Genomic DNA, 27,861 nt, shown 5'->3' with positions numbered 1-27,861 from the left:
TTACTTACTAGTTACGGGGGTCTAAAACCAGTCCCCGGGGGCTGGTAACATTCTTGGTGAGAAGGACTTTCCTAAAGCGACCGTCCAGAGTTGAGACCTCAATGTTCTCCATCACAGAGTCGGTCCAATAAAGGTTCCGCCCCACCCAATCCACAGCTATACTCTCTGGTACCATCAGACCGGTGGAGAACACCTAAACAACAGGGACACATCGAACACAGTTTGATTTAGTTTAAGCCTGTCTTTGTGTTTCCCTTCAGCAGCTATGTTCAAATTCTATTCATATATTCTATATTTTGACGTGTATGTTTTCCTTTCAGAGAAAATGTGTGACCACCGGTTGAAATCTCTTTTAACACATCTGTGCAATCATTTCTCTTACTTCCCGTCTGTCGGTGCCGTTCTGGAAGGCACTCCATATCTTCTTCTGCGAGGCATCTGCCCAGTATATTCTGGAAGTTACACGATCAAAGTCCACAGTCACGATGCTTGAACCGCTGACAACTGGGCGCAACAGGGGGGGTCTCATGTTGATCCGATTGGCGATGATCTGGCTTCGCTTGGCCACCAGAAGTGTAGCTGCTCCTGGGTCTAAGGGCAGAAAAATATCTTGTTTCCTACAAATCTGAATGATTTCAAATATAAATAATATACTCAATGAATAATCTTCTGCTTAGTTTAAATGTGGTGTTTTGATTTGTTAGTATCTTACTATGCTTTAGGTGGCTGTAAATTATACATTTAGGGCTTTTTTAATTTATTGTCTTCATTTCAAACTGATGTGGCTTATTAATACACACCCAGAATCTCAGTGAAATGTTCTTGATATTAGACATTTATTTATTTGTGATGCTACTGTGTGTTGTTTACCTGCAGCTTTACAGGTGCGCCCATCAGGCTCTAGGATGTAACCCTCTGAGCAGTAGCACCGGAAGCTTCCTCTCTCGTTGAAGCACTGCTGGCTGCAGAAACCTGGGATCAGACACTCGTCGATGTCTTCGCAGGTCTTGGAGTCGTTGAGAAGCTGAAATCCTGACGGACAGGTGCACTGAACCCCAAACGGTCCTTGGACACAGCCGTTACTGCAGCCCCCGTTGTTCAGCCCACAGTCGTCTTGGTCTACATGAAATGACAAACACAATATCAAATGCATCTTGTTTGTGTAGGATGACTCTGTCCTGAGGCTAAATGTGATATCTAATAGGGTTGCACGATTTGAAAATAACAAATTGCGATTGTTTTGACTAATATTGCAAATACAATATGTGGGGGGATTGATCATTTTAGCCTTTTACTGTCATCTATCTTCAATACATATTTATATATTATCATGGTATTATTTGTAAGTAGATCTGGACCAAACAAATATATTTAGTTAAGTTTGTAAAACATAATTTGTAGGTCATGATATCTCTGCAGTTCCACAATACATTCAAATTAATACTTTAACCTATATTTAGACTTTACAAATGTTGTTCTTCCTGCCATTTGTATATCGCAAATTATTTCAATAAGTTGTTGAGCCCTCATATACAATGTAAGATACTTCAATAACTCACTGCAAATAGGCGACTCATCGGCTCCATTGGGGCAGTCCCTCTGGCCGTTGCACACCTTGTCCAGGTCGATGCACAGCAGGTCCGTGGGGCACTGCCACTGTCCAGAGGGGCAGCTGAATGGAGGGGTGGGGCAGTTCTGCTCATCACTCATGTCCCGGCAGTCGTTGTCGCCGTCACACAACCAGCTTGCTGGGATGCATATCTTGTTGGTACACTGGAAATAGTTGGGCTTGCAGGTGATAGGGGCGCAGGAGTTGTGTTCGTCAGACGCGTCCTCGCAATCTGGATGGCCGTCACACTCCCACTCCTTTGGGATGCAGAAACCATCCGTCTGGCACTGGAACTCCTCATCGTGGCAAAGGCCTGGACCTCGGGTGGCTGGGGGAGCAAAATTACTTTAAAAATGAAAGTACTCTCGCTTAGAGTAACTTAAAGACAGAGCGAGATGTTTAAATTGTAATGGTTAGCATTTTAATGTATTCAGGTAAATTATTATTTTCTATCAGATTCAATAATACACGCATTCTATGATACCATATATCTAACAGAATAAAAGTGTTGCAATCAGCCATAATCACATCGCTTATTACAACAATTATTATGTTTGTTTGCTTACGACAGTCTCGCTCGTCAGAATGGTCCCTGCAGTCAAACACTCCGTCACACTGATATCTGGAACTGACGCACTGGTCCCCACTGGCACAGGCAAACTCATGGGAGGCACAGGCGTACTCTTATGGTGGAAAGTAGAACAATAGTCGGTTAAATATTAGTTAACTAAAACAATTTTTAAAGCAAAAAACATGAATGGGTATTTCACAACCTAAAATGTGGCTCATTAAGGTGAATTTATTATCAACATAACAAAACAATAAAGATTTAAGTTATAAAGATCCATACCACAGTTTTTCTCATCAGAGCCATCAAGACAATCCTGGTCTCCATCACACACGTAGGAGTTGAAAATGCAGCGGTGGTCGGGACACAGGAAGTAGTTTGGAGAGCATGTAGTGATGGTCGAATCTGTCAATCAAAGCTCTTTTATTAGACTTTTGTTGCACGAAATGTACAAAAAGTGTTTGGTTTGCTCAGTATCATATGGAGTAATATCATGTTACAGTACAGTGACTGACAGTCCCCAAATACTTACTGCAGTTGTGTTCATCCGAGCCGTCGCCGCAGTCGTTGTCACCGTCACACAACCACATTTGAGAGATACACCTGTTGTTATCACAGGTAAAGTAGCTGGGGTCACACGTGGTGGGAAGACGAGTGGGACAGTTCGTCTCATCAGAGCCGTCCCCGCAGTCATCCATGCCATCACAGCGCCAACCGGACTGGATACAGTGCTTGTTGTTGCAGGTGTACGCGTTCGGAGAGCAGGTCGCTCCTGGTAATGATTAATCAGAATCAGAAACAGGTTTATTACCAGGTAGGTTGACACGTACGAGGAATTTGACTTAATGTCATGGTGCATACATAAAAGTAAAACAAAAATTAAAAAAACACAGATAGAGAACTATTTTAAGAAAAATATAATAACGTTAAAAAATATTTGAAAAAAATATATATAGTCAAATATAGCAGTATTTACATTGAAATAGAATGGAAAACAATATGGAATAACATTCGGCAGTAATAAAAAAAGAAAAATTATGGTTTGCACATTCATTTTGCACACACACTTTTTAAATATTATACATTCACCTGTATCGGTGCAGTTGGCCTCATCAGACTTATCAACACAATCACTAATTCCATCACAGCGGTAGGAGTTGGGCCTGCAGCGTCCTTCATCACACTCAAAGGCGAGGTCTCCACAGTTGTTATCAGGTGGGGGGACAGAATCGTCTTTGATGCAGTCCCTCTGATTGGCCTGAAGTTTCATGCCATATGGACAGCCACACACTCGGCTGTAGGAGGGGGTCGGGAAACAGAAGTGGCTGCAGAGCCCGTTGGCCACCACATTGCAGCGGCTGGTGATAGCTGTCAGGAGGAGGATGAAGAAAGAGTCAGCAGGTCTCTGGATATTATATCTGGTTTGGTCACGGCACAGCTATCACTCTATCCATGCAGGCACTTAGTATTCTGATTTGAGATAGTGATATATATCAAATGTTCTATTGTTGCTTTGTCACTGCCCTTCTTGCTTACTAACTAGCTTTTAGTCCTGTCCATACACACAGTTAAATAAACCAAGTTTTCCGTGAAGTTCTGGTGCCAGTTAATGTGTCCTGGAAGATTTCAATGTCCCGGACAAAAAGGAGAAGTTCCAGTTAAATATAATATTTAAAACAACAATTGAAAGGCAGGTTATGTAAAGATAACATCATCAAGATGGCTGGCATATAGATTGTTAACACTACGCTTCCACTATAATCAATTTAACTGGCATGAAAGCATGGTGTGTGTATGCACCACTGAGGTCCAGTCTACATTTTTTTTATATGATGTTCTTAACCATCCTGCTTCAGTTAGTGCAGGCTGACCTGTCTAACTATCCCCAGACTCCAATGCTGTGAGAGCTTACCGCTGTGCAGGTCAGCTGTGTAGGCCTTGACGTTCATGATGCCGGTGACTCCTTGTCTGATCATGATGTTTCCTCCTCCATCCCTCTTCCTCATCTCGAATACTCCTTTGGTCCTTATATCAGCTACATACAGGTAGTCTGCAAAATATATATGGTTCAGGAATTGAAACCAGTAAAGGTACTCAACATTTTTTTACATTCACAACAAATGAAATTTAAGAACACAAATAATGAGTGACTTATGAGCTCAAATAAGTGGTATTATAATTTCCCCCAAAGCATGATTTACCCTATTCTAATAACATAATGTCCAAGTCAGTATAAGAACAAAGGTATTACACACACACATCCCTTATGGCAGAATGGAAATATGAAGACATTTTATTTTTCTTCTGGAATTGAAAATTAATTTTTGTTACCCTCTGTTCACCACAGTCTAGGTCAGTTCAGCAATATTTAGAAGTTTATATTATATAAGACCTTTGGTTTTATTGTATCAAAGCTGAAGATAAACCTGAATAATTACATATTTAATTTGAATAATATTGTGCATGTGTAATATTAGATTAAATGGGAGGTATGAGGAGAGACTAACAGACTCACCTGAATAGATAGTTAGAGAGTAGGGTTGTGTGATCTGGCCGATATTGGTAAATGTTTGTCTGTCGTATCCTTCGATGCCAATGTGACCAATCTGTTCCAACTGGTAATCCACCCAGTACAGCCGGTCCATCCTGTTGAAGCCCAATCACAAGGAATCAAGCAGCAAATAGGAGGAATACTGATAAATAAAATAAAATGCCTGAGAATAGTTTACTAAAGGTCATTACTGTGCTTACACATAGTCAACAGAAAGTCCATACGGCCATCCCAGCGTTGTGTTGACCAGAGGAACTGCGTTACTGCCGTCTGTGAAGCCTTTCATGATGACCGCGGGACGGTACCAGTCAGACCAGAACAAGTAGCTGTGGATCAACGTTTTATTAGACACACAGAGGACAAATCAGTTTAGAGTAAATCAAAAGGAAATATATACATAATAAAATCAGTAGGGATGAAACTCATGAATGTCTTATAATCTATTTTCTACAATAATCAATTGGATCATAAAATAATAACCATACTAGTGGTCAACAAATGATGTCTTAAATGTCTTGTTTTGTCAATCCAAAAAAACAAAGATATTCAGTTTGATATAAAATACAAATATGGAAAGCTTGACATGTCCATATTGGAGTGTCTGAAAACAGAATGATTTGCCATTTTCGCAAGATCGTTGGTTATTGTTTTTGTCAAACGTCTAATATATTTGTCGATAAATGGTTTCAGCTTAAGAAATCACTTACCTTTGATGTCTTACTATGGATAATACCTGAACTTTGTTGCCTAAAGTATTTATTTTTCTGTATTTTTCAGAGGCAAGACAATCCATTTTAATTTCTGAACTTGAATAATTCAGTTCATCATAGTGAACAAAATGCATATGGTGGGTATGTTAAGGGACCGTTAAGTATACTGTACTTTATTCCATTGATATTCCTGCAACGTGAAATTCTCCTCAGAGCCAACCAATCTCTCTTCAGTATTTACACCGGATACGTTTAAGCACTCACCCAGCACTGGGATGCACTGCGATTCCTTTTGGGTTCCTTAATCCCGTCACAACGTCTCGTCTTGACTTGTCTGCGACTCTGAAGGCCACCACCGACTTGTAAGTGCTCGTGGTCCAAAACAAGACCTTAGAGGTCCAGTCGTAAGCCATGGCGTCAATTATTCCCACTCTGTAGCCCGTTAAGATCTGTTGGACTGAGAATGCATAAGGAAAATAAATCGTAAACTCAATCCTCATCGCACACAGTGCTGTCGTAACAGAGCATTATAATACATCTGAAAAAGTAACCCACCAGTGCCATTGAGGTTGGACTTATAGACGAGGCCTCTGGACCTGTCGTTGTAGAAAATGGCTTCCTCTTTGCCGTCAAACTCCACAGCTGAGCCAGAGAAAGACGTCCCGAGCCCAGAGAGGGGCAGGGTGATGTCCTCCTGCAGGGACAAGTTCAGTGGGATCCCCCGCACCCCCAGAGAGGTGGCCAACAACAGGAAGTCCTTCACCTCTGTTTAAAGAGCAGGTGGCAGCGATTACTAGCAGGAAAAAATGCTTTCTAAACATGTTTCCTTTTTTTTAACTGTTTGTTTTAAGAAGATCGTTTAGATACAACATATTTGACATGGAAAAATGTGTAATGATCATGCATATTGTGCCTTAAATTTGATTCGAACCAACACTTTTGAGATTATTTTTGATAATAATTCCTATTGATGGATAACTTGTGTACGCCAAAGTCAGCATAGCATCACCTTGATAAGCAAACCTTTTGAAATTGCTACCTAAATAAATCAAAAATAATAATACAAAAATATTTCAATTTATAAAATGTGTGTAGATCTCGTCAATTTTATGTGCATTACTTATAAATAACATCCGAAGGCAGAACATAAGCAATAATATGAATCGAGTAAGAAATCAAGGTTAACTCACTATAGCAGGTCCGGCGGTCTGAATGCAGGTCGTAACCATGGCTACACTTGCAGCGAAAGCCCAGACCGTCATTGTCGGAGCGGTGACTCAACACACAAATCTGCTGACAGCCTCCGTTGTGTCGGCCGCAGGGGTTCATCACTGAAGGACAGTTGTGTTTTTTTTATAATTATGTAGTATTAATACATAAAGATAACAAATAACATTGAATCTTGTGTTGAACAAAAGGAAATAGAGAGTTGCACATTCTGGTTTATTTTAAAGGTCCCCTATTATGCAAAATCCACTTTCTCATGTCATCTATACGTAAACATGTGTCATAACGATTTTTTGGCTTGTGTAACCATTAGCCAATCACCAACCAAGGTACCCCCCCCCCCTGATCACCTGAACCTCCTCCTAGAGCACCATTGTGTTCTTTTTAACCAAATATCTCTCAGAGGGGCGTGGGGAGGGGCTCCTTATTTTCATCTGAAGTAACAGACAGAGAATCAGCACTTTTGAAACAGGGCTGAAACAGAGGAGATTATGGGATGCTTCAATGCATAATCGGTTTGGTATTTCGAGCCAAACACTTTAGAGACATGATTTGTATATATCTGAGAATATATTGATGAAAAACAGTGTAATAGGGGACCTTTAAAATAATAGTTTGAATTGTTATGTAGGAATTCTCGTTATAGGTTGCGTGCATTACCAACGGGTTGCAGGGCAGGGTGTGACACTACAACATGGCCGGGGCGCTTAGCGGTGCGATAGAGGAGAGCTGGGTTGCTGCCGTTGAACCGGTTGGCTCTCACCACACCCATCTTGGTCCAGTCCGTGAAGAACACGTTGTTTTCAAACACAGCAATTCCAAATGGATGTGGAGCCTGGGTTGCACCATTTAGTACCATTTTCCTGGGAAACAACATCAAGAATAGATAGAATGTCATTATACATGTACAATGAGATAAATAAATTCTTCTCCCTTTCAAGGGTGCCATCAAAACAAAAAACATCACAACATAATGTCTGTCTCAACATGGTCTCAGTGTTTTATTTTGTAACTAAACAGGGGCAGTTTATCCCAAAATCAAAAATACATATTTTTCTTTTACCTGCAGAGCTATTTTTCAATCTAGATTGTTTCGGTGTGAATGTTGGAGCTATTCGCCTAAGATATGTCTGCGTCTACAAGTGGATGTAATCAAGACTTGGTTACTCAAGATAATCAACGAACCTTGTTGTAAGCCGTTTCAAGTAGGAATTATTTTTTCTACAGAAATACGTCCACTCAGCATTGAACAGAGCAGAAGGAAGCTTGACTTATAGACGAGAAGCTCATGTTTATTCATTGGCGGGTATAGTTCAGAAGAAAGAAAATAGTTCTTACATGAAACTGCACAACAAGGTCTGTGGATTCTCTAGAGTAACTGGGTCGTCATTTCTTAATAAGGGACATTTCTGTGAGTTTTTCAAATGTTTTTGGTGAATTCAGCACCACAAGCAAAGTACAATGTAGTTCCATCATATTTGAGAGAAAGCAGACATCTCTAATACTGTGCAACTCACTAAGCAATCTAGATTGATAAAAAGCACTACGGGAAACAGGAAAAATATGCACTTATGATTTTGGGTGGTTCAAGGTGGTGACTGACAACATTTTCTGTGCAACCTTTACCTGTCCAGACCGCTGTAGGTGACAGTCTCCACCGTGTCAAAGTGGCTGTCGGACCAGTAGACCCTCTGAGTCACGATATCTAAGGTGATTCCTGTTGGAATGCCAAGTCCCTTCTTCACCAGCTCAATACGATTGCTGCCGTCCATGAAGGCGCGTTCGAGCTTCATCTGCTCACTGGAAACGCCCATGTCTGTGAAGAACATGTAGCTGCAAACAAAAAGGAATAAAGAAATATAAATCAAGTGAAGTGGGTACAAAAACTCATGGTAAAATAAAAATGATGGAGTTCTAAAAAGGGATCTCTTGTAAAGTAGCCACTGCTTTACTTCTTATATTTGACCGTAAATAACTAAGATTAAATAATAAGGAAACATGTCATCCCAGACAAATGACAGACTAAGACAGACACAGTGTTGGACCAATATTTACACACTCCAATATTTAAGTTTCACTCAATCTAAGAAAAAGAAATAATGACATAAATGACATGCTTTGTTAGATAGCATTGCGTTATCTTACTAAAACCAGTTGTTATTAACATGCAGCTCATGAAATCATGTCTGATATGGTTTGCCATGCATGCTGTTCTCAACAGCTTTGGTAACAGCTTTTAAATACTAAAGCACTTAAACACACCCCACTGTGGGGTCCAGGACCAGGCCGTGAGGAGTCTGCAGGTTTTCAGCCACCAGTGTGACCCGATTCCCTCCATCAAAGTCGCACATGTCGATACGCTCCATCATGGCCTCTAGGACGTAGAGTTTGAAGTTGATCCAGTCCACAGCGAGGTTCTGCACATTCTGGACTGCAGCAGTCAGAACCTCCTTAATGTTCCCCCCATTGTAGTTCACAGAGTACACCTGGCAAAAGAATGATAGGTTTTAGGATGAGGGGCTTTTGTTGACATGAAAATCATTCTGGGCCCCCAGAGCTTTGCAGTGTAGCTGTTTTGCAATCATACAAAAGAAGGTGTGGAGAAATTGAGGGGAAAATGCACTGACAGACAATAATCCCGATTGACAGACCTTTTTGGTGTTTGTATCACTCCAGAAGACTGTGTCGCTGTGCCAGTGATATGCCACACCTACAGCATAACCTTTGCCCTGGGACGGCACCAGAGTTCTGACAAAGCGTCCATGTATATCCGCCATCATCACATCACCCCCGTTGGTGAAAATGAGCTGTGGCAATCCAGCTGAAGAAAAATGCAAAGAATACCTCAGCAGTCCTCTTAGATATTTGATATGATTTTACAAAATATACATTTAAGTATTGTCTCCTCAACTATGTCATATGGACAGCCCACAGATTATGTTCCAGCAGACACACATTGTATGAAGCTACTCTTTGACTCTCTGTACCTGACACATTGGCTTTGCACACGTGACCCTGCTCCAAGAAGTATCCATCAGCACAGCTACAGTGGTGTGTCCCAAGACGATCTTCACACAGCTGGTCACAGATCCCCCAGATTTGACAGTCATTATAGTCTGGGGCAATAAAACAACCATTTTAGGAATTAGGGTGAGATATATACCAGAAATCTGCAACTTGAGTATCGTTAAATTAGACATCTCTAAGGTTAAAATTACGAAAGCTCTGTTCTAAGTTCATCAACACAAACTGACATTTTACAATTAGGTGTAGTATATGTCGTAAACTAAAATAAAAACATATAAGAGAATATGATATGCAACAATGTGAGGAGATCTGAGGAATTAACCAAAACAAATCCATCTCCATCAATCACCTCAAGTGCTCTATTGTTACAGTTCATGCTTTCTTCTGTTGCCTAACTACAGTACAGTATGTTTAATGAATATATAATTTGTTTTTACAAAAATAAAAATTATATATGGCACTCACCTACACAGGAACGGCTGTCATTGGCTACAGTGAAACCATCTGGGCAGTAGCAGCCCCCCCCCTGAGGAGACGGGTGGCACAGGTACTCACAACTCAAGGCAGAGCATTGGTCCAGGCCTGTAAGCAAAATACATACAAATCAACATAACGGTTGAATCTAGGTTGCAAATGAAGTTTTTATTTGGGATGCTGATCTATGCAGCTTTATCTTCAAGAGCATCATTATCAGTTTTGTGACCAGCATTATAGCCATCATTAACTGAGTCTGGAAGCCCAAATGACCTGCAAAAGTTAATCTTAAACCAGGTGAGTGTGAAGGCAGCAATAAGGAAGAATAAAGCATCCTATCAGCTGACTTCTGAGAATCATTTATGAGTATGAAGCCTAAAACCCTTGCACCTTAACTTAAAGACGTATTAAAGTGTTGCAAATGTCGGATGTTTTACATGTGACTAGATGTCTGCCATTGACTAAACAGTCATTCAGAGTCATTTTGGTCAGGGTTTTTTCATTGTTACTCATAAAGACAAGTACAAATAGGCAAACAAAGCAAGCTTTCTGAGGTTGACTGTGGGATGTTAAGGTTGTTATGTTAAACACATGTTAATCATTAATGACTTACTGCAGGTTTTCTGTGCTGTGGAGTTGGTCTCATCGGTTCCTCCAGGACAGTCAGGTTTTTCGTCACACACTTTGCCCACTGGTATACATAATGTCGAGCCCGGGCATCCCCACTCACCAGGGTAACAGGATCCAGAGTTACTATCTAAAAAACAGAAACAGATGTGATTAAAATATGAACTGTAAATGTTTTTCTTTCTTTATCAAGCTTTTTTTTAATGTTAAAAGCAATTTTCTATTCGATACATTTGAACTTACCATGAATAAGCTAGTCTTGTCATGTTTTAAGTCTTCTCATAACGTGTTTTTTAAATGTAATCTTCCAGTATTCAGTTCAAGTAATCATTTGTCCTTTCTTTCTCATAGTGTTTTATTCATTTTGAATGACACTCCTCAGCAATACCTATATATGGTTATTAACTGAATTTCTAGTTCATACTCTTAGTCCATCTGTAAGAAAAATGGGTTCTTACCACATCCTCTCTCATCACTGAAGTCCCCACAGTCGTTGAACTCGTCACACACCCAGCGCTGAGGAATACAGCGGCCACTCGAACATGTGAACTCACCGCCACTACAGCTCTGGTACGCTTAAGAAAACATAGAGAGAAATAACAGATCTTTAACTCATCTTTACATACCTAAAACAGCTAAAAACAGGGGCCTATCATACTTTAATTTCACAATGATATCTTATATGTTGTATAGCTCTACAATGCATATCAAAATGCTGTTTAGCATTAGACCAGTAAGCAAATACTGAATTTAGTTTAGTTAAATTCCTCCCTTTTTAGTTAAACGAAAAGGATGGTCTTTTAACAGCAACTACACACCATTACAACGTATTACAATTTAAGGTGACACTCAAATCCTGTGGAGACACTTCCTTCCTTACCACAGCCTTGCTCATCGCTGTTGTCCCCGCAGTCATCCCAGTGGTCACAGACAAACGGACGAGGGATACAGTAGCCGTTTGCACACTCATACTGGTGGATGGGACAGTGCTGTGTCGCTGGAAATTAAACAAATACACTGATTTTAGAAGTGAGTGGTCAAGCAATTGAAGTCAAACATCTCTACCTAAACTTAAGGCAGAGGTGGAAGAAGTACTCAGAATGTAAAGTATGCAGAATAAATAATTGCTCTTTTCCCAGAATTATGTTATTCTACAACACTATAGGCTATTAGGTTGTTTTTAAAACTAAGTAATCAATACATATAGGAGCATTTTTATATTGTTTATTGTGGAGCCAATTCACTCACCATTTACCTTGTTAAATAAATAAATATATGTATAGTACAGGACTGCATCTTATCAAATGTCATATGATTTTACGTGTTACAAGTAACTATGAGTGTTAAAGGATTGTAGTGGAGTTAAAAATAGTACAATATTTGCCTCCAGGAGGTGATGGAGTAGAAGTCTAGGTAGCATAAAATAAAATTACTGAAGTACAAATATGTCAAAATAGTACTTAAGTACATTACTTGAGTAAATGTACTTGGTGACATTTCCCACAACTGACTAAAGAGAAACCTAAAAGCTGATCAAAGGTTGAACAAGTTTAGCTTTACTAGAGCAAATAAACGTCAGCAACGTAGATGAAAACGAGAGTAATACCTACATAATTGTTCAATTTTAGAAAAATAATAAGCATTAGATGAAAGCATTTCACATTGAACAGTTTAACATAACGTTACATTGAGATATAGCATATTCCAACGCAAGTTCATAGAGCTAATGTTTGAAAAAAAATCGTTTGACAACACTTACGGCAGTCTTAGATGTATTCCCGGATTTTTAATATTCATTTTGTATTCAGCTGGGATATTAAATTACTTCGCTGCTTAATAATTAAGAGCTATTTGAACCTTTCATTTATTGCGACATATTAGCTACCTCAATCAAAACAAAGATGGCGGCCGGAAGTTACTGCCTACTTCCTGTAATGTAGCCTACACTACAGTACACTCCACAAGACAATTGTGGATCAATTGTTTAATTAATTATGGTAGAAAATAAGATAAATATAGGTATACAGTATCATAACAAATATTTTAATTTTTAACAGCATCTTTTTTATGAGCAAGTCACCTCCAGTGAAAAATCTGTGTTTGGCTGTGGTCCAAATTATAACCAGTTTAACAGTCTAACACTATGATTGATTCACACAGGTTATATGGTCCGGCTGGTCATTTATTTTGAAGCAGGCATATTTTTGTTATCCTATTAAACAATAACATTAGGCTACAACATCTCTCCACAATGTTTAACATATAATCTAAAGCAAATACTTTGATATAAATACAAGCCCTTTTCTTTTTAAATGTAATTTAATGGCCAACAATTTTTTTTAGTGGTAAGCCTACAAAACAGAACATATATCTTATCATTTAAATGTTGGGTTTTGCGATACGTCTCAGCTACTCACTGCAGTTGAATTCATCAGAGCCATCTCTACAGTCCTGCAGCCCATTGCAGTGCTGAGTGTTGTTGTAACAGGCCCCATTGGCACACGTCTTCTCAGTACAAGGGGGATAGTCTGCAAAAAAAACTTGTTTTATTATTTTCATAAAAGGGATTTTAAATTCGCTTAATGCTGCAAATAAAATGATTCCTATAAAAGTATTAAGAAAATATAAAGGCACCTGCAAATATCTGATATGATATTAATGTACAGTGTGGAAAGTCTTACTGCAGTTGTTCTCATCAGAGTTGTCCACGCAGTCCTTTACGTGGTCACATCTGTATTTGCTGGGGACACACTGGCCCTCCTGGCAGGTGAACTGGTCCGGGCTGCAGGTCCGCCCACCTGAACCCAGAGCATTTGAGATGGTTTGGTTGCTAAATGCTTTGTAACAGGGAAATTACTACTCGCAATTTATAGAATGACAACATGCTTAGGATAGAATGTAATTAAAGGTATTTTTTGTTTGTCCAGAATATCTTTGTCACTGACATGGAGAGCAATGAACACAAATATTGGAAAAATGAAATCAGAAACATACATTTGTTTATTACCAAACTACTAATAGGAATTTTGGGACAATGTGTTTCTCTTTCTTCATTTGAATTATATAAATGATTAGATGCTGTATTTTGAGCCAATGTTCATGACGTGTGTGATTTGTTTTTTTATTGTGTCAGTTTCTCATTCTTAATAACGGTACATCAACAATCACTCTGCATACCACAAGTTCTTTGTTCATCTGTTCCATCAATACAATCTTCCTCTCCGTCGCAGACAAATCCCGAAGAGATGCATTCGCCGCTTGTTACACACTTAAACTCCTGCGAGGTGCATGATGGAGGTGCTGCCACAAAGAAGAAAAACATTGAAGAGTTTAAACTTAAAGAATAGGGCTGTTTTCAATCATAGTTTTAAGTTTATGTACAGCTCCTTTTCTTTCTCATTCTTTTTTTTCTGGCAAACTTTATTTACCCAGTTAACAGATTATTATAAATCACTGAAACTCACAACAGTTCAGCTCATCTGAGTCATCTGCACAGTCTTTAGTCCCATCACACCTCCAAGCTTTGTTGATGCATTGTCCAGAAGTGCATTGAAACTCTCCACTGCCACAACTTCCTGCAGAGAACATAATACAAAGACAGATCTATGAAGTTAAAACATCAGCCATCAGTCATCTTTTTATGATTATGGTGTGGGCTTGACCTTCATGATTCGAGTTAAAGAGGTCATTTACACATTTAATACAGTTTATTTACTGTTCCAGTGACAAATGAGTTACCGTGTTTATGACAGCTGTATCCACACTCTGTATGCAACTTTTGAACCTTAAAACATGTGATTCTACAATTAAAGGATGGTCAATTCTTCACCATGAATGAACAGCAGATCACATGACCCTGGAGTAACAGGCAATCATTTCAAATGGATAAATGATGTCTGAATTAGCACAGAGAAGTGTGCATTGTATAACAGCATTCACAACTGTTCAGCATTTTATGAAATGTAGAATAAGGTGACAAAAACTCAAGAAATTGTATTTGTATTGAAAAAATATAGAACTACTAAAGCTTCGCATGAATACATTACCTTTTATTATTTTAGGGTTAGGGTTGAAGGGTGACATGTTATCATCATGTGTATGTTTTAATTATTTTAAAGCAGCTATAATTCTCACCAATTTTATACATGCAATCATTTCTTAGGGTGTTAAACTACTCTCATTTTATTAAAGCAAGAGGAAATCCCTTCAAACTCAATGTTTTTCTATCCATCTAATTACTTAGCATTTACATATTTGTGATTACTAGAAAACATATTTTTCGAAAAATCAAGATTATACACTTACCTTGAGCAAGATGAATTCCTTGGGACAGCAGTAGGAGAAACAGAAGATGAAGACCTTTTAGGTCCATGATTTAATGTTGCTGTTAGTTTGATAAAGTGTGTACACTCATGCTACATCTGACTCTGTTTATAAGCCTGGGGAAAGATACTGCCTTTGACACTGAGATGTATGACCCTGAGCATCCAGCAGACCAATACTGTGACATGGAGTAATACAGCTTTTTATGGCTCGCTACTTTACATAAACTTCATCTAAGATGAACTTTTACCTGTTGCTATGTTGTCTACATCAGCAAGAAAAAGCAACCACTCATTTAACACTGCGAGTTAATACAGACCATATAGTTCCTGAGTACAGTTATCACGAGTGCCTTTCATCCGTTTTTTAAGATCTAAAAAAGGACCTTTAAGAACACGATATGCTTTTGTATGTTTTTTGGTTGAAAGCATGCTATGATGTGCATCTTTTTTTTAACGTCTTCAAAATTGCACTGTTGAGGAACCTGCGATCTAAGTTTTTCGTGCATTACATAATTACACCGTAGTTTTGTATGATGACAATAAATGTTTGAATCTTGAATCTGTGACACATGTTTAAGGCATTGCAACCACAACGTTCCTTCCTGCAATACATATTGTTGGTAAACCAAAGTTATTGTATACAGTGAAAGCCGTTCATGGTGTTCAATAGCAGTGCTTATGAAATGACTACTACTTCTTACTACTTACATTAATTTATGCAGAGGTCTTTGAATTCCACCCTGCTGGGAAACAATAAAACGTATTATCATTAACATTTCACAGAGCAGCGTGTTGCATGTTAATATAAAAAAATTGTCCCATTATCGAGAATTGATCGTAGCTACTGTAACCATGTCACAGTACATGTGCTTTATTGGTTTGAAGCAGAAAGGAACATTACTTTGTGACAGAAACAAGAACAGTTTAATATCTACTAGTGGAATTGGATTGTTTGTCCCTGTTGCATTTATCCTCTTCAGTAGTATGAGACAAAAACGGCAATAAAGCTACACTCAGAGCTAAATAATATTGTTCTGGCTGGATGTGTTATACCAACAAATGAACGGATCAGATGTTAACATGAATGATGTATCCCTTACAAACAAGTGTACCATTGTGAATTGGATATCATGTGTTTTTTCTGATTGATACACCTGCTGTGCTTGTAGAAATGTTTCGCCTCATGTTAAACTACATTTATTACAATGCTTTAAAGCTGACACATGCACATACATCTACAAGGATTTTTAAAGGGTGAATTTGTTTCAAACAATAGTAACCTAGGAAAGGTTAATCAGCAAAGCACAATAGTGTACTTTGAGGACATTTCAGTGATTTAATTAGTCAAAAATATATTTGGACTGTTATGGAGTGTTAACCCCGTCATCATCACTGCTTGTGTTAGTTAAACTTTGGCGCCTTCCAGTGGCAGTACAAACAAATACACACTGCAACCACCTCTACATATTTGATTTCACAAAAGCCGTTAAAAAACATCATAATAATAATATTTATAAAACTTATAATAGGTTGATTAATATTTAAGATGTCTTATAGTTAAGTTAACTATTTAAATAAACCATGAATATCATAAGTAGTGTAAATATCAATATTTTGTGTGTGTTTAATACAATGTCAATTTTTTATTGTTGAAATTAGGTACATTTCCTAAGGATAATATGAGTGACGAAAAAAAACAACTGAATAAGTATAAGTATTGTTGTTTTATTTTTCCATGTTGAATACAGCTTGGTATCAATAAATTGATTGGAAATAAAACAAAATATGCTCATAGCTGTACAAAATAATACATCAAACTGTTTCAATGTAGTAAACATTTTACCCAAATTATACTGAAATATATAGGGAGGCATCTGACATGCCCTAATTTAGGAATAACTCATTAAATGGTATGCGAACAAAGGAAACCCGTCTCATTCACAACAGCTGAGTTAAACAGAAAGATAATTCTCATGATAAACAACACATTTCACATACAAAACGATTACCTGTAAATTCATGTTATGTGACGATCCTCACATAACATAATCATTTATTTATAATAATATATCGAACAGCTCCTCGTTTGAGGGTTTACAAATGTGAAATCGTTAAAGAGTAATATCTTAATTGATTGACAAAAATGTTGAGAAACCTTTAAAAAGACCCCCATTGTATCTCATATTCTGAACTTTGACAAAGATTAAAGAAATACACACATTATTTATAACAGCTTATAATTAGTAAGAATAGAGTTTACACTTTTTTCACATTTCTCCAGCTATTGCACAGGACCAGGTGGTGTTTAGGAATAAAGTTATTTGTGGGGGAAAAAACAAAAAAAGGAGGATGTTGAGGTGTTCCTGACCCAGTTTCTGATCTGGGTAAATGTCAATGAAGGATTTGTGCTTCCTCATTAGTCAAACCGTCTTAGTGCATGTAAGGGCTGCTCTGGCCTTGGCTCTGAGCGTACGGGTTGTTCTGAGGTCGACTCTGGGAATACGCGTTGTTCTGCGGGCGAGCGTAGAGGCTGCTCTGTCGAGACTGAGCATACTGGTCCTCATTGTCCTCGTAGAACCGCTAAAATGGAAAGAGAATTTTTGTATTTAATTATTTCAAAAACCAATATATTACGTTTATCTTAACCTGATACATGTTTTCTCTTCTGCTCAGCATTTTTTATTTTTCTGTTGGTCTGTTCTCCTTTTTAAAATTTTTACAAAGGACATCTTACAAGATATAAAATATATGGGGGACCCTATGGGGGATATATGTCCCATGTCCAATTATATCTATAGCCTCAATATTTTTGAAATAACAAAAAATTAACGTTTTGAAACTATATTAAACATGTGTTCTAACAGATTATCTGTTATACATCCATATGATCTGTTTTCTTTTTTTTCATTACCGCCTAATTTTATTCCATATTTTATTCCATTCTATTTCTATGTAAGTACTGCAATATTTTACTATATTTTTTAAATATTTTCTAATATTTTGTAATGTTCATTTATATGTATGCACCAGGACATCAAGTCAAATTCCTTGTACGTGTAAACCTACCTGGTAATAAACCTGATTGTGATTATTTGAGTAAAGTAAGTGTAGAAAGTAACACATCATTTTTACAATAGATTTTGTCATGAAAAATATGAACTAATCCTCTGAACAAAAACAACACATTTTTATTTATGAAGAAGCATGATCATTTAAATGAATGGATCTCAATACTTTTCCAGACCTCTTTGCTTTAAGGACATTGTTTCCATTTTATATTCCTAACTATTTACAAACTACCGTCCAACTTCTGTCCTCTGTCTATCACACAGAGTCATGCTCACCGAGTTCCTCCCAGCAGGGATCAGGTTCTGCCGGCTGTTGCTCGGAGTCATCTCCAGGTTGGTCCTGCTGTCCCAGTTGCTGGTGGTCGTGGCCCGTGGGATCCTAGGCACCCCAGCATTGCCAAAGGCTGACTGGCCGTTACCTAGCCCATTAGCCGGGGCTACGTGGCTGTGGGCTCCCAATGGCGCCTTGACAGGGAGTTGGCTAACATAAGAGTTCCCAGTGTCTGCTTTTTTGCTCTTTTTGGAGCTCTTTTTCATTGGGGATCTAAAAAGAGTACATACAATTACAATCAACTTTAGCTTTATCTGTCTTGTCTGCACTATATACTTCATTGTATTAGTAGATAGATTATTCTACAACTCCATCTGTTGCCAAATGTGTGGTGCATTAAGAAAATGTCAGGTTAAATGCAGCTTTGTCACAATAGAAAAGGTTCATAATCAATATGATGGGTGGGAGATTGAGAGATAAACATGGCTAAAACATGACAGAGTCAACAATGAATGACTAAAAGTGGGCAGGTGAATAGATGTGGGGCTCACCTGACTGCCACTACAATCAGAACAATGAGCGTGATGAGCAGCAGTGCCCCGAGCACAGAGCCAACGATTACCAGCGACCGCTTCCATGCTAACAAACACAATGACAAGGACATTTACAACAAGGCTATCGACATTTTGTACAACTTTTGACATACAAGTGTTTTAAAATGAAGGTACAACAAAGTCATAATGGACCCCGACTTTTCTTTACATCAAGGTCTGTTCACAGGTCTCATGTAAAAGTTATAAAGCCTTTTGTAAAATCTGATAAATGTGTCTTTTTAAAAAGAAAATTAAATGAGATGTCATCCATTTTGTATACATTTTATAGGTTATTGATTTCTTCTGTGTCATAATAAATATTTTTGATAATGCATTATTTTGTGGCTGTCGTTTCGTCTTAATGGTCAAACAGATACTTTGTATACTCACAATCGGTGCAGTTAAAACCAGAATAACCAAATGAGCAACTGAAAGACAAGAACAAATAGTCATTTATAATTTCATTTTAAACCAAGCCCTTTGTATGAGTTGTATTTTTGTTTTTATAATATGATATGGCATTTCAACCTTACCTTTCACAGGCATTGGATCCAACAGATATTTGACCACTGGGACATGCTACAAAGATAGCAAAGTTTCAGGTAGTGTCGTTTAGTTAAACAAAGGCTAGTATGTCACACACACACACACACACACACACACACACACACACACACACACACACACACACACACACACACACACACACACACACACACACACACACACACACACACACACACACACACACACACACACACACACACACACACAATCTGTATGTCTCTACCACACTAAATGCCCTTACCATTAATGCATATCCTTTCACTGTGGATGGTGGTAATGTAACCAGGCAAACATATACAGGTAAAAGTTCCGTTTCCAGATTCGCATGCAGTATTCTGACCACATGGAGTGTCCGAGTCCGACTCCTCACACAGTTCTCTAGCTTCAAATGGAGAAAAAATAGTTGGTACATCTAAATCCAAAAAATACAATGGTACAAAATAAAACTCACTACATAATAAGAAGCATGGTCTGAAATGTACAGCATATTTATAGTTGCACATTATCACTCGCCGGCTAAATTATACTCTGTACACTGTACAAAGATCACCATATATGCGCAAAGACCATGATTGGGTAACCTTGTCTGCTGGGGATTCACAACCAACAAGCACAAAGAAGTTTAATATATAAAAGCAACAAAAAGACACTCTGCAACAACTAAACTAAACAAATCAAATATTAAAATGTATTTTATGTTCTTTTTGCTTCACGCTGACAGAACAACATTTTATTCCTGAAAGAATCCAAGGCTTCAGGCTTTGTTAAAATGATAGTTTGTTGCATTTGATATATTATAATAACACTTTTTTTTCAAACTATAATGATTCATTTACATTTAATGATTAAATGAAATGATCACTAAGTGAGTTAAGTTCTTAAGACTAAACAGCATTATATGGTTATGCAAGTCACAGCCCTAACATTGACAACTTCAAACAATAATGCATACAGCTTTTTGAAAGAACAAAAACCCTCTTCAATTACATTCGACCTGCAAGTATATCTATTTAGATTTAAATAATATTTTGATAAATCTCTCCTTAACACTAGATAAAGAACTGAGGTATACATTTGATAAACTTACCAACGAAAGATGAACCCTTCAATAGGCAGTCCTCACAATCCGCCCTTTTCTTCAGTGTCGCTGTAACGTCTGCTGTTACGATGCCAGCATTTGCCCCGAAGATGATCTGTACATCTGCGCTGACCCTAGATCCTGCTCTTGACCAAACTTTTGGTGTGACCTTGCTGTATATAGACAAATATCACATGTAAATTATATTATGTGTATTATATGATATTTACATTCTGCCTTATTTAAGAGCAACATTGTGTAAATGTAATGTAGGAAGTATGGTTTTAGATTGATAGACAATTAGATGGTTAACACATTGTGACTTACCTGAGCTTCAGCACTATAGATCCAGAGTAACTATCCGATTCAAAAACTCCAGTCAGCTGTGTTTTAGGAAAAAATACCATATTGTTAACCACTTCGTTAAACTTCACTTTGATCGTTGTGTAGCAAAATGCCACATTCATTACAACATGCATCCAGTTTAATACCCAGGTGTAGCACTGGTGAGTTCATGATCTATCACTTATGTCACTGAACTTTAGAAACAGGACATTTTGCATCAACATTATTTAATGTGTTTAAAAGAGAAAAAAAGTTGTATTACTCAAAAGGAAAAAATAGAAGCCATTAAAAAACTAAATATAAGAACGTATTGCTTACCTCGTCAGTGATTATTTTGGATGCATCAAGAAATTCCTTTGACTTCGTGTCATCCATACTTTCCTTGTATTCTATTTGAAGAACAAGGTTTCCAGGAAAAACTTCGGCTAAAATAGGAAAACATTGTCTTAGCATAAAGGACACACTCCTGTCATAACCATTTCAAAAATAAATAAAAATACGTCTTGCCAAGAGTTAGATAAGAAAATAAAGCCACTTTCTTATCTGACCAATGAGCGAAAGACTACAGCCAGCAGCTGGTTAGCTTAGCATAAAAGGGAAGCTAGCATAAAATGAATTATTGTCAGGAACACGGTACAAACAGGACTTCTGGATGTCACTGTTCCTGTCGAAAATATAGCCCTGGAAAACCCCAAGTAGCTGTTCATACACTTTTTTTGTGTGAATTCAACAAACAAATTATGACGCGTTCATTCTCAGGTGCTTGAAGATGGATTTACCCAGGCTAGCTTTTTTCAAGTTGTTCAAGGTGTGGATTTGAGCTAAGTAAATCAACCAAATTCTGGCTGCAGCTACTTATTTCTATTGTTAAATCTTCTCATCTTACTGAATATTACTTAAGACGTTGAACTGTAGCTCTAAGTATTTCATGAAATGAGTAAGTAGCACTTGGTTCCTAAAGATGCTTATCATGTTGACCAACCTGATACTACGACTTCAATGAATCTTAGCTTAAAACAAAAAAAAATTAACACTATACTCTTCATCCCACAGATAGACCTTACATACAGGCCTACACTTTAATATTACAAATCATTTAGCCAATTCTTAGCATGGACTGGAACAACGTCATAGAGGACAAATACTCACCACTGTCACAAGTTTTGCTGATATCATTGTAGAAATCACCAGCAAAACACAAGCATGCAAAGGTTTGATCGGCACGAGGTTCACAGGTGGCCCCAGCGCCACATGAGCTTTCATTACAAGGGTCTAAGGCAAGTCAAAAGAAGATGACAAAAATTCACAGAACAGTACATGATAATCATTTTTGAAACAATGACATCTTGGAAACAGATAATATGTTTTTTTGACAAGTGACATTACTTGGAAGCACTGGCGTTGTAGTTCCTGCTGTTGTTGTGGTGGCAGGTCCTGCTGTGGTGGTAGGTCCTGCTGTAGTAGTAGGTCCTGCTACGGTTGTGGTGGGAGGCCCTGCTACGGTTGTGGTGGGAGGCCCTGCTACGGTTGTGGTGGGAGGCCCTGCTGTGGTTGTGGTGGGAGGCCCTGCTATGGTTGTGGTGGGAGGCCCTGCTGTGGTTGTGGTGGGAGGCCCTGCTGTGGTTGTGGCGGGAGGCCCTGCTGTGGTTGTGGTGGGAGGCCCTGCTGTGGTTGTGGTGGGAGGCCCTGCTGTGGTTGTGGCGGGAGGCCCTGCTGTGGTTGTGGTGGGAGGCCCTGCTGTGGTTGTGGTGGGAGGCCCTGCTGTGGTTGTGGTGGGAGGCCCTGCTGTGGTTGTGGTGGGAGGCACTGCTGTGGTTGTGGTGGGAGGCCCTGCTGTGGTTGTGGCGGGAGGCCCTGCTGTGGTTGTGGTGGGAGGCACTGTTGTGGTTGCAGATTTTAATATGGCTTTAGGTTCTGCTGTGGTTGTAGGTCCTGCTGTGGTTGTAGGTCCTGCTGTGGTTGTATGAGAGAGGTAACCACTATGCTTGACATTGTTTTCTCTTTAATATCAGAATAATAGACATATTTGTACTGCGGTATGAGCGGATATTAAGATAGAATGAAGGCTTGCGGATAGGAAATTCTCAGTTCAGTTTCTTGTTGATCCAAACTAAGAATACATATTTTAATGTGTCACATTTATGAAAGATTTAAGAAAAACACAAAAAAAGAGACATAATTGAAGAGGCCTAAAAATTACGGGTCCAACGTCTAAAGCTCAAAAACCAGACTGGAGGGTGTATAAGGAAACCCAATATACTTCCTTGATTGAAATAGAAGGTGACAACAAGGGTCATAAGATAAGGTCAGATTGTCTGAATTAACACAGTAGTTAAATATTTACATTTAATTGCGTTTAAACCAATCCTACATAAAACAAATAGTTGTTAGGCCAATCTTATAGGCATTATGAAAAGTGGGCCTTCATTTCTGACTAGCTGTATACCTGGCTTTTCAATTTTGAACAAAACTGATCAATTCTTTTTTTGAGAAAATAGATGCATACATTAGAAATGTTGTTTCAGCCCTCAGTCTATATCATCACTTCCATTTTACCTGAAAGGGTATCACTTGATCTAGAACCACGCAATATCTTCTTTGGATCTTCTACTTTCTTATAAAAACCCATTTCAACACAAGATCTGTGATGATTATATTATTGCTCTGGATAACAACCTTTTACATATCCATCAAAAATAGACTGTGAGAAAAAACAATATGTTCCTCTGTTATAAAATATACATTACATTTCTCCTATTAATTTGCGAGAGGCTAACGACTGATACAAAATAAAGATTCAGCCAACTTACCAAGACAGGCCACAACCAGCAAAATGCGGAGGAGTTTAAATTCTCGAGCCATTGAAAAATAACTTACTGACAAATGTTACCAAGAGAAAGAGAGCCAGAGAGGCGGGTGAGTGGACGAGGATTAAGGGCTCCAGTGTCCTCCACTGGCAGTTTTAATCATTGGCCACTCCTTTGAGGGCGGCACCGTGTGCCAAAGTACATTTCCCTCCCAGAAAAAAAAGACTTGGAGGTTCCACTTCCCATGTCTCTGTTTGTTTTTGTTAAAGAGCAGAAACTGAGTCAGATCTTTGAGACATATATCTATTCCCATCATAAACACAACATATTTAAATTATAGAGAAAAACCAAAGAAGAACAATAGGGCTGGCCTGGCTGTTTGTTTGCCAAATGATCTTTGGGAAGTGTAGCGTGAAAGAGGAACCACTTAATGAATAATCACAAACTGTCTTAAAATGACATAAGAGAACAGGCTAACATCCTCTGTACACAGCAAAGGGCCTGAGTGATGATGTGTTTGGGACAATCCTGAAAGTCAAACCTAACATCATTGATTATGGCGAAGATACGCTTTGTGTTAGAAAAAACAGTTTTCAACATAAAGTGTTTCACAAGACATCCAAGTTAATAGAGATATCTAAAATTTAACAAATGTGAAAACATTATCTTAAGTCAGGTAATATTCCTCACACATCATCAACACGCAAATCTTCCCATACGCTGCAGTAAATCATTAAAAAAAATTGCAATATAGATAATTAATAATACATTTGTCTATCCAACAGATCATCGCATACAGTTCATTTCTGTTGTTTTCTGCAATTGTGTTTTTGTTTATTTGTGTAAAGATACCAATACAATGTCTTAAAATTCTTATCTTAGACCTTTTCCTTTAGGAACAGTCATATCCCACACAGCTATGGTCATGTTGTTTATCTCTTATATCATAGCTACTGTATGTTCAGACATAATGTTTAAACATAGCATTTTATAGCCATATACTGTTCATATTTCTCTAAACTTCTCAGGGAAAGTGGTTTGTTTCTCTTTTGTTTGTAATAACGATTAATAAAGGCACAGTTTAGGAGAACCAAAAAAAGGAAGCAATGGCCGCCGTCAGTAAGGCGGATAAGATGAAACTGTTGGAATTATACCAGGTTTTTTGTATATAATGAGGAAGCTTTAAAGCAGAGGAGTGTTTAATTACAGGGGTTATAATAAATATGATATAAAACTAATTACAGTTTATGATGTCACGTATATGTTTCCTGGCTCGACAGCTGAAACCATGTGAAAACAGAATTGGAGGATTGACGTCGCCATTTATGACAAATTTCAGCTTCTTTCTTGTTCAAATAGCACGTACAATTGTACATCTAAGCCTCAGACTTTATAAGTTACTTATAGAGGCCGAAATGAACAGGAGGGGCAAAGATTACATTCCTTGCCAGTCATTTTATGAATTTATGGCCGTTTCACCAGTCACCATTCACTCCTGGGACAGCTTCTGTAAACATGATTTCTCCACAGCACCATTTTTAACATGATTGTGTCCGACTCCATACAGCGACACAAAAGAAGCTGCACCCATGACGCTAAATGCCATTAAGAACAAATGTCTTAAAATGTTGCTTCAGAAAGTGATTAAATCCAGTTTGAACTGTCTTATCAGAAAGCAAGTGGACAATAAACCAGGGTGGGCCGCAGGAAAATGTGACCTTTGATTCAGAGACGTCATAAGATGTGAGATATTGTGATCTTATTGTTAAACTGTCTACAACATAAGCATTATGAGACCTCAACGTGAAAGTTTGAACATTTGGTAAATCAAAGTGTGTTATCAACCTTCCCCTTCACAAGTCTGAAGTTATGTTTTAATATTTTAAAGTTAATTGATATATCTTCTCATCAACACCCATAAAAAGGTTTTATCTCCAAGTTGACTTTGATCCCAGATCTATATCTAAATGAACACACAACTGACTAAAGTCTTACGCCACTGAAGCGTCACCATGGGCGTCAAATGGCTAAAATAGCCTTTAGATAAAAACAGTTTGACCTGTAGGTAAAAATGGTTCAAGCCCTTGTTTCCATGGGTGTTGATTTGTAGATAAAAAAACAACACTTTAGTTAAAGTGGGGGTTCCACACTATGAATGATTTTAATACAATTTTTTCATATTTTCAAAACACTGGATTGGAAACTGCCCTCACTCTTTAATTAAAGGGGACCTATCATGCAAAATGCACTTTTGTACGTCTTTTATACATGAATATGTGTCCCCGGTGTGTCAGGGAACTCACCAAGTGTCAGAAAACACAACCCTCTCTCTTTTCCTCCATACCCAAATCTCGGGGCTGCAATGGATCTGATACAGACTGATACAGATTTGAAAATAGTGTGACGTCAGTGACGAGGAGCTCCGCCTATATGGCCAACTCTCCACCAATCAGGGGAATGAGAGGTTGCCGTGGCATGGTAACAGCATGGTAACATGGCCCCCTCCTTTGCAGGGGGGCGTGGTCAGCTGCAGCGCATGCAAAGACAGGGTGGAGGAGAGGAAAATAGAGCAAAATGAGGCATGGCTAAAATGCATGATCTATTTGGTATTTTGAAGAAAAAAAACGTATAAATATACCTTATATAGGTATGGCCCTACAATATATTATTCAAATATAGCATGATAGGTCTCCTTTAACTTATGACTATATCTAAGTAGTTCATATTTGGAGGAAATATGATACATATGATAATACAGGGGTTACAATATACTGTGAAATATCATGATACTCAAAGCAAGGTGATATATTGAGATTTAAAAAAAAGTCTAATTTAAGGAAAACTCAAAGCATTAAAAACACACCAGCATATGCATAACGTCTGAGTTAAAACATTTCACATTATATCAGAACAGTGGGATCTGCATGTACCTTTATTACAGTCTCTGGGACATTTAACATTATGTCACTTTATTTGAGAAGCCCCATACACTGGGATGGTGCCTATCTTTGCAAAAATATTTACTGAGTTAATCTTTAAATGAAACCAATATTTGAATTCGATAGTATTTTTTGGGGTCAATGCAGTATCACAAATATGATATCGCTGTTCGGTACTGTACTGATTGTTTCTTACACCCTTGTTAAAAATATGCCTATATCCTTTAATTATAATAAGTTTAGAAACAGACATGACTTGTTTTTAAAATGCATGTCAAACTGTTTCACTATATATGTAAATAGACATCATTTTTGCAAATTCATAATTGAAATACATACATTCAATTGTCAGGCCTTTGGAGTGGATAGATTATAACATTACAACATATGATATATGATAGGACATTCTCTTTACCCAGACATCTACATTATCACACCAATGGGATCTACTATGTACAAACTATCCAATAAATCCCATTGCTTTGTTGAACTAGAAGGATTTCACTCTGTATTTCATCATCACCTACCTTCAAAATAATAATAAATAAATAATAAATTGGTTAGTAGCGAACCATGGGTTTATTATTAATTTTGTATATGATGTGTGTGACTTCAACAGTTTATTTTGGATCCGGTAAATGATTAATCCCTGCACATTTAGACATCGACGATATAATTCCCCGGCTACATTTGTCAGCGGCAGGTTTTATGAACATGTTGCCCTGAGTCAACAGAGGTGCGATGGCAGAGCAGTAATTGCATCTGTGTCTCCTGCTAGCTGTAAGTCCAAAGTCACTCGCAGTTACGGCCATCCTCGACCCCACCCAGCCTGCTGTTCCTGGCAGTGATTAGAGTTAGAACATGACGTTCATGATGGAGAGATACCAGCTTTGTAAAAGGTGGCAGTGCCAGTCAAACCCACTGAGACCCTTAACTCTGATCACGAGGCTCCTTCAACAAGAGACTGCTCAGAGATACTTCTCATCTGTGTTAAAAACAATGACATAAGAGCTATAAACACCAAGACAGGAAGCTAATGATTTGCACACATTCTTTGTACCGACTGAATATTGTT

General features: G+C 38.1%; 2 protein-coding genes across 4 annotated transcripts in view; both read right to left on the bottom strand.

The window, feature by feature from the left end:
* The window catches only part of lrp2b (low density lipoprotein receptor-related protein 2b), a 44,308-nt gene extending 29,143 nt beyond the window's left edge, over window positions 1–15,165 (bottom strand). Inside the window, 28 exon segments of the mRNA XM_034214327.1 lie at window positions 9–193; window positions 383–591; window positions 871–1,119; window positions 1,560–1,937; window positions 2,176–2,292; window positions 2,460–2,582; window positions 2,710–2,949; window positions 3,267–3,545; window positions 4,090–4,227; window positions 4,693–4,823; window positions 4,929–5,054; window positions 5,703–5,895; window positions 5,994–6,203; window positions 6,629–6,769; window positions 7,326–7,528; window positions 8,292–8,498; window positions 8,928–9,151; window positions 9,317–9,486; window positions 9,653–9,781; window positions 10,158–10,274; window positions 10,780–10,923; window positions 11,252–11,368; window positions 11,674–11,790; window positions 13,211–13,321; window positions 13,475–13,591; window positions 13,971–14,093; window positions 14,258–14,368; window positions 15,099–15,165. Coding sequence (XP_034070218.1) covers window positions 9–193; window positions 383–591; window positions 871–1,119; window positions 1,560–1,937; window positions 2,176–2,292; window positions 2,460–2,582; window positions 2,710–2,949; window positions 3,267–3,545; window positions 4,090–4,227; window positions 4,693–4,823; window positions 4,929–5,054; window positions 5,703–5,895; window positions 5,994–6,203; window positions 6,629–6,769; window positions 7,326–7,528; window positions 8,292–8,498; window positions 8,928–9,151; window positions 9,317–9,486; window positions 9,653–9,781; window positions 10,158–10,274; window positions 10,780–10,923; window positions 11,252–11,368; window positions 11,674–11,790; window positions 13,211–13,321; window positions 13,475–13,591; window positions 13,971–14,093; window positions 14,258–14,368; window positions 15,099–15,165 — 4,676 coding nt within the window.
* Window positions 15,166–16,829: 1,664 nt separating this feature from the next.
* On the bottom strand, window positions 16,830–23,984 carry muc13b (mucin 13b, cell surface associated). Of its 3 annotated transcripts, XM_034214322.1 has the most exons (13): window positions 23,851–23,984; window positions 22,895–22,993; window positions 22,427–22,822; window positions 22,190–22,312; window positions 21,359–21,465; window positions 21,023–21,078; window positions 20,705–20,868; window positions 19,859–19,999; window positions 19,584–19,629; window positions 19,441–19,478; window positions 19,009–19,096; window positions 18,463–18,730; window positions 16,830–17,698 (listed from the first exon to the last, which is right to left on the bottom strand). In XM_034214322.1, the coding sequence occupies exons 1-13, from the start codon at window positions 23,900–23,902 to the stop codon at window positions 17,549–17,551; spliced, it is 1,728 nt and encodes a 575-aa protein (XP_034070213.1). In that variant the 5' UTR covers window positions 23,903–23,984; the 3' UTR covers window positions 16,830–17,548. The 3 variants fall into 3 exon arrangements, with proteins under 3 accessions (XP_034070213.1, XP_034070211.1, XP_034070212.1); XM_034214320.1 differs by having other exon boundaries at window positions 22,427–22,993; XM_034214321.1 differs by having other exon boundaries at window positions 22,427–22,990; window positions 23,851–23,982.
* Window positions 23,985–27,861: the final 3,877 nt, after the last annotated feature.

The sequence above is a fragment of the Gymnodraco acuticeps genome, unplaced genomic scaffold (assembly GCF_902827175.1).
Source record: "Gymnodraco acuticeps unplaced genomic scaffold, fGymAcu1.1, whole genome shotgun sequence".
In the NCBI taxonomy this organism is placed as follows: domain Eukaryota; kingdom Metazoa; phylum Chordata; class Actinopteri; order Perciformes; family Bathydraconidae; genus Gymnodraco; species Gymnodraco acuticeps.
Note: the sequence above shows the minus strand (reverse complement) of the source record. Positions and strands in the feature narration are given on the sequence as shown.

What these genes read in the sequence shown, in the direction of transcription:
- muc13b (XM_034214320.1), bottom strand. Translation starts at nt 23,902, where the DNA reads ATGGCTCGAGAATTTAAACTCCTCCGCATTTTGCTGGTTGTGGCCTGT. An exon ending in TACAACGCCAGTGCTTCCAA is followed by an intron (nt 22,313 to 22,426) that starts GTAATGTCACTT and finishes GACTTGCCTTAG; the next exon opens with ACCCTTGTAATGAAAGCTCA. An exon ending in TGAAAGGATATGCATTAATG is followed by an intron (nt 19,630 to 19,858) that starts GTAAGGGCATTT and finishes CTATCTTTGTAG; the next exon opens with CATGTCCCAGTGGTCAAATA.